At 37.9% G+C, this 6000-nt stretch overlaps 1 protein-coding gene across 3 annotated transcripts in view; it reads right to left on the bottom strand.

The window, feature by feature from the left end:
- Window positions 1-2329: 2329 nt before the first annotated feature.
- The window catches only part of LOC134820849 (vasculin-like protein 1), a 632099-nt gene continuing 628428 nt past the window's right edge, over window positions 2330-6000 (bottom strand). For all 3 annotated transcript variants that reach the window (XM_063831486.1, XM_063831485.1, XM_063831487.1), the window contains exons 5-11: window positions 4293-4387; window positions 4101-4168; window positions 3802-3892; window positions 3431-3569; window positions 3187-3259; window positions 2870-3020; window positions 2330-2650 (exon numbers count right to left, since the gene is read on the bottom strand). In XM_063831486.1, the coding sequence (XP_063687556.1) occupies window positions 2585-2650; window positions 2870-3020; window positions 3187-3259; window positions 3431-3569; window positions 3802-3892; window positions 4101-4168; window positions 4293-4387 (683 nt within the window). In that variant the 3' untranslated portion in view covers window positions 2330-2584. The remainder of the gene's footprint in view (window positions 2651-2869; window positions 3021-3186; window positions 3260-3430; window positions 3570-3801; window positions 3893-4100; window positions 4169-4292; window positions 4388-6000) is intronic.

The raw sequence follows: 6000 nt of genomic DNA, 5'->3' as shown, positions 1-6000 counted from the left end.
AAAATGGAAAAACCCATGACACATGAGTAATTCTCCATTTTCTCCATTTTATGCCATGAATTTTGTCTTCGAAATTTCATCTTTAACACCATTTAACACCTAAATTGGATATGCTAACATGTTTATTTACGCTTACTAGGGGCGTAACAAGCTTATGAAAGCTCATAGTAGGCTACTAGATGCTTATACTAGGTTAGTAGAGGCACACTTCAGGCAAACTCATAATTACTCAAGCCTAGTGTAAAGTTATTTCTACAGGGTACAGCAGGAGTGAGTAATAGGGGAGAGTAATAGGCACTGAGAAGTGACACCTACATCCTCGACAGTCGAAACAAGCTTGCACTGCAAAGGGGAGGCCTGCCTTCCGAGATCGCATTACCAGGGGGAAGCCTCGAGTCCAAATTTGTGTATCGAGGGGTAGGTGCAGACTTCGATAAACCGAAAAACCAAAAAGATATTGTCGGCTTATAATGAAGAGGGTAGCATGAAACGTGGAGAAAAGTGGTTTTTAGAAAAACTTTGAAAAATTTTGACTTAAAAAATTTTCGGCCCGAGTCATTCTCGATACGTACCTCTCGTATCGAGAGCTCCCGATTCCGAGCTTGTGTTGCAAAGGGGAGGCCTGCCTTCCGAGATCGCATTACCAGGGGGAAGCCTCGAGTCCAAAATTGTGTACCGAGGGGTAATTTCTAAGTCAAAATTTTTCAAAGTTTTTCTGAAAAACACTTTTCTCCACGTTTCATGCTACCTTGTTCATTTTAAGCCGAAAATATTTTTTCGGTCAACATTTTTTCTGAAAACCGCTTTTCTCCACGTTTCATGCTACTCTGTTCATTATTTTCCGAAAATATTTTTTCGGTTTTTCGAAGTCCACACCTTCCCCTCGATACACAATTTTGGACTCGAGGTAATGCGATCTCGGAAGGCAGGCCTCCCCTTTGCAACACGAGCTCGGAATCGGGAGCTCTCGATACGGGAGGTACGCATCAAAAATGACTCGGACCGAACATTTTCTAAGTCAGCATTTTTCAAATTTTTTCTGAAAACCGCTTTTCTCCACGTTTCATGCTACCCTGTTCATTATTTGCCGAAAATATTTTTTCGGTTTTTCGAAGTCCAGATCACCTTCCCCTCGATACACAATTTTGGACTCGAGGTAATGCGATCTCGGAAGGCAGGCCTCCCCTTTGCAACACGAGCTGGGAATCGGGAGCTCTCGATACGGGAGGTACGTATCGTAAATGACTCGGACCGAACATTTTCTAAGTCAACATTTTTCAAAGTTTTTCTGAAAACCACTTTTCTCCATGTTTCATGATACTCTGTTCATTATTGGCCGAAAATATCTTTTTTTTAAATAATTTTTCCCGAAATTCTAAATTTTTCAGGTTTTCAATGGCATAAAATGGCATAAAATGGCATAAAATGGAGACTATTTCTATGGAGAAAATGGAAAAACCTATGAGTAATTCTCCATTTTCTCCATTTATGCCATTGGCCCCCCCCCCCCCCCCCCCATGTTTTTAAGTAGTATTATCAGATAGATTGAGTTTTGATGTGATATTTATTCCTATTTTTATTTGTAAATACAGTCACTGTCTGGGAGCTTATTAATAATTTGGCCATTCAGTTCACCATGGATGACATGAGACCTAATTGACCTACTGAATGTTAGATTCTGGTCGGACGGCGCACCACATATTAGGGAAAATCATATTCGGGGCACGTCCCAAAATGTTATATGTATTTGCCTCAAGTTGTAGGCCCGCCGCGCGGCTTTGTCGTGGCTTTCGCCCCGATACACTAAATGAAATGACGATGAGGGTCACGACGTGAGACAAACATGTATATACACGTGTACATACGCGTGTATACACGCTTACTGAATCGACGCTGACATTTAAATGTGATTGATAATACCTTGTGAAGATCTAAATGTGCACTAATGGTTAACCCAGCTTGCCGCCCCTAATTAGCCTATCGATTATTTTGGTACATAATTTATCAATTTATGAGAATGATTATCCTTCCTTGGATACTCAGGAGGTTTGTCAACGGAGAGGCTTTTAATGATTGCTGACGTCATCAAAAATCCTTCTTTCGGTCAAAATTCAAAACTGGAATCAAAGTTAAAAAACTCGATTAATTACCTGATCAAACTACACCTACGCTCCTAGTCAATTGCGTTTTAAGCTTAAATAATTTGTATACGGTGTTGCCAGAATCGCCAAAACTTTTTCATTATCAATTGTTTCAAAAAAGTAAGAATTTTAGATTTTATTTTGAAAGTGTTCGTTAACATAGTTAAAATGAAAATTTTGAAACAATGTTTAAAGAGTGATAAATAATTTAGATTTTAAATCACAATCAATAGTATTAGGGGGCACTGTAAAAAGTTCTATTAAAAGAAACAATCTAACTCGTATAAAACCTTGCACCAAACTTAAATTCTATTCTCCTTATTGTATCAATATATATGAATAAAGTTTGTAATACTGTTTGTAAAAAGCCTATAAAAATACAAATCTAGTTCGTTTTCCAGAGAAGAGAAGTATTTAGATGGTAGTTGGTTGCGATGGCAACGCTAGTTTTCATCCTCACTGTCGCTGGACAATTCCTCATCTTCGCTAGGCAGATAGATCTTAGGAGCCTGAATCAATTAATGTATTAATTTTATTGAAATCTAGTCAGTTCTGCAATTGTGTAACTGTAAAACACGTTTGTCATTTATCTCCAATCAAAGATCCATACGATAATAATATAGATAAATTCATCAGCTACCTAATTTAGAACTTTAAAGTAATATGGAGAAGTGCATTAATTAAAATAAAGCAGTTTCCAAATAACTGGAACTCTCACGACAGCTCACCCAGGGAAAAGGGGAAAGGACGGTGGGAGACTGTGCCTTCTTCGTCTCAATCATGTCTCTGTGTGTCTCAATATCTCTCTTAGCCGACAAAACCTCCTCCTCAGTAAGGGGTGGTTCGTGCTCATCACTCCATCCCATCTCTTTCAGCAGTCTGTGAAACGATATTCAAATTAGAATGCAGTAGAGTAAAACTGACAGCCAACGGTCAAGCATGCATTACATCACCAACAGTTTTTAAAAATATTTAGGTAGCGAAACGGTTCTTCAGCTCTTGGTTTGTAAATATAGCTGATGCGAAGAGATATAACCACACTAACCGGTGTTCAGTTTCCACGCTGGATGAAAGAGGGGTGGGATTTTGAGCAGCTTCTATACCGTTAATCTCACAATCTGTAGATAATTTTATAATTAGATCTGTGCCATCATGAAAACGTGTTACTGAGAACTCAAGATAAGGTATTTTATTTTAGCACCACCTTGCCGACACCAAAAGAAGTTAATGGTCATTACATCACTTATCATGCAATTTAGGTGCATGTTTGAAATGAAAAGCAAACGAACCATTCTCATAGGAGCTCTTCTCGGAATCAGAATCAATAAGGCCCTCGTCCAGTCGGAGGGACTTAAAGAAATCAAACTTGCTGTCTACACTTCTAGGAGCTTTAACTTTGGGAGAGTTAGGTTTTTCAGCGTCCCCACTCTGAAAGTGTTTCTAGTTAAGGGACAACCAGGTTGTATAATATTTCAAGTAAACAAATAAGAACACGGTCTTGCCGCCAAAACTGTGGAATATATTATGTAGTATGTACATATGCATATATATATGTAGTATGTACATTCAGTCATGAGATGACTCCATATACGAGAGTAGCCAACTTAAAAGAAAAATCCGATTAAGTGTGACCATGATAATATTATGAACTGTAACTCACTGCAGTTCTGGAAGATTTGGTGGTAGCTGGTGTCGTAGGTTGTTTGGCTCCACCTTGGGCCTTTACAGTGTTGTATAGTTTGGCTTTGCTCCTGGTCAAAGTATATCATGTAAACTCCTGTTATAAATTGATTACTAACAAATTATCCCAATTATATGAGGATAAGTTCTGTTATAAATTTATTACAGACACATGAACCCAGTTGAAAATCTTGTCGAAGCTGAAACTTGAAAGTTATGATTCATTATGTCAGATCGTTTTTAATCGCGAATTATCAAATCTGTTCAAAAATGACAAACCTAGGGTTAGACCAAGCACCGTTGTTGACGGCAACATTTTTCTTAGGCTTCGTCGACTGTAGAGACGGCTGAAAATTAAATCATTAGATATCAGATCAAATCTTAGACATAATATAACGTTTCAAGAAAGGGCTTAGTATTATTGATTAGGATAACAATTGTATAACCACGAAAAACATTGAACCAACATACAAATTCTGAAGTTCTGTTTTTGAAAGAGGTATTGATGTCAGTGATGATGGTTGCAGGAACTTCCTCAGAATAATTTCGAGTGATAGGCACGTGACCTGTGGATATATTCGTCAAAATTAACATTCACAACTCACTTAAGGTACTAACTCACTTAAGGTACTAACTCACTTAGGGTACTTATTTCAAATAAATGGATTCTATATTTCATCGACTGGCTAGCTAATAATTTTCCATTTACGCCCTTATCTCCATAGAGACCGCTTTCAATAGAGCATTTAGGATCAACATGTAATTGTGGACGAGAATATTTTCTAAAATAATAACCTTGAGTGTATTGAAACAAATTATGGAAACACACGACCTGGTGCTGTGATCGATCAAGTTACAGGCAACCTGCGCGCGCAGTGTTTTTACTCCGCGCGCGTCGAAATAATGGATGGTTCGTACTGAAGCTTTTTCCTAGTGATAGGACAAATTTAACCCTCTGCGCGGGTTTTCGTGGTACCTTGTTGTCTGTATTCCCTTCTTGTAGACTTTGTCACAAAATTTGGGGATACCAATTTCAATTACTCATGCGTACAAAGAAATTCTAACCAGCGAGCAGGTATTACGTCAGCAAGACAACTTCAGACGGGTATTTAAACTTCGGGTAAGAAATTTGGAAATATGCCAACTCTTAAAGCTTCTTTACATTTTTATCACGCCAAATTGCATCATTGCAGCTGAGTAGTGTGGAAGGAAACTGTTGCGTCGTGCGACCTTGTTGAAATCGTGTATTGTTAATAAATAATGAGTAGGACGGATTGTGGAAGGAGGCTTTACATTCAGGACTGTGCTGCAGTAATGCATGACTTTAATTTATCTTTATTCCAAGGAATATAACGTCTGTAAGGTGATATGAAAGACTCCTGGTAATCAAAACAGTAACCTTATATGCAAAGTAAATCTTAGTTCATCTTAATCAATCCATGGGCAACAAAGAGGACAAATGTTTAGTGTTTACCGACAGAAAATCATAGCAAAATGGTAATGTGTGTCTCAGTAGTGTAGTGTAAGAGAGATATGTGCGATGTAAGCAGCTGGTATCAAGATCATATTATCTTCAAGGAAGGTAGGGCCGGGGTGATGTCACTTTTTAAAATATTTTAAATGGCGAAAATAAATGTCAAGACTTGTTAACATTATATTTGTCGTTTATTTGCCATGCCATTTTCCAAACAAATGGCGATAACACCCCAACATTTCAAATATTTAATGCCATTCTGTCACACAGCATATTTGTGTTCTAAGAAATTAATCATTAGCCAAAATAGTTTCACCTGTACATATAAACAGGTTAAAGAAAGAGTTTACCAATCTTTCTTAAGAATATTATCCAACCAATTGTGAAAGAATTGCCAATATGTTGAGCAGATATCGTCTTAAGCAAGGATCCCCACAATTTACACATTCATTATGTTATATCATACATGAACGATGCTTAATGGAAGGACTGGACATATTGCTTACCGAAGCTGCAATGGATCTTACCATTAGTGTGATTTGTAACATTAAGCACCTTGACGTGACAGTGAGTGGTTTGCGGGGCCCCGCGGGGTGGGCAGCATTTTTGGGATATTTCCAATAATATGTATTATGTTAAACAAATTTCACGAGGAATGGTTCACATATTACTACATCTAATCAGCATCCTAGGCCAGGCAGGGTT

This window comes from Bolinopsis microptera, chromosome 9 (genome assembly GCF_026151205.1).
Source record: "Bolinopsis microptera isolate Bmic1 chromosome 9, MBARI_Bmic_1.0, whole genome shotgun sequence".
Classification (NCBI taxonomy): domain Eukaryota; kingdom Metazoa; phylum Ctenophora; class Tentaculata; order Lobata; family Bolinopsidae; genus Bolinopsis; species Bolinopsis microptera.
This window is presented reverse-complemented; position numbering and strand designations above follow the sequence as displayed.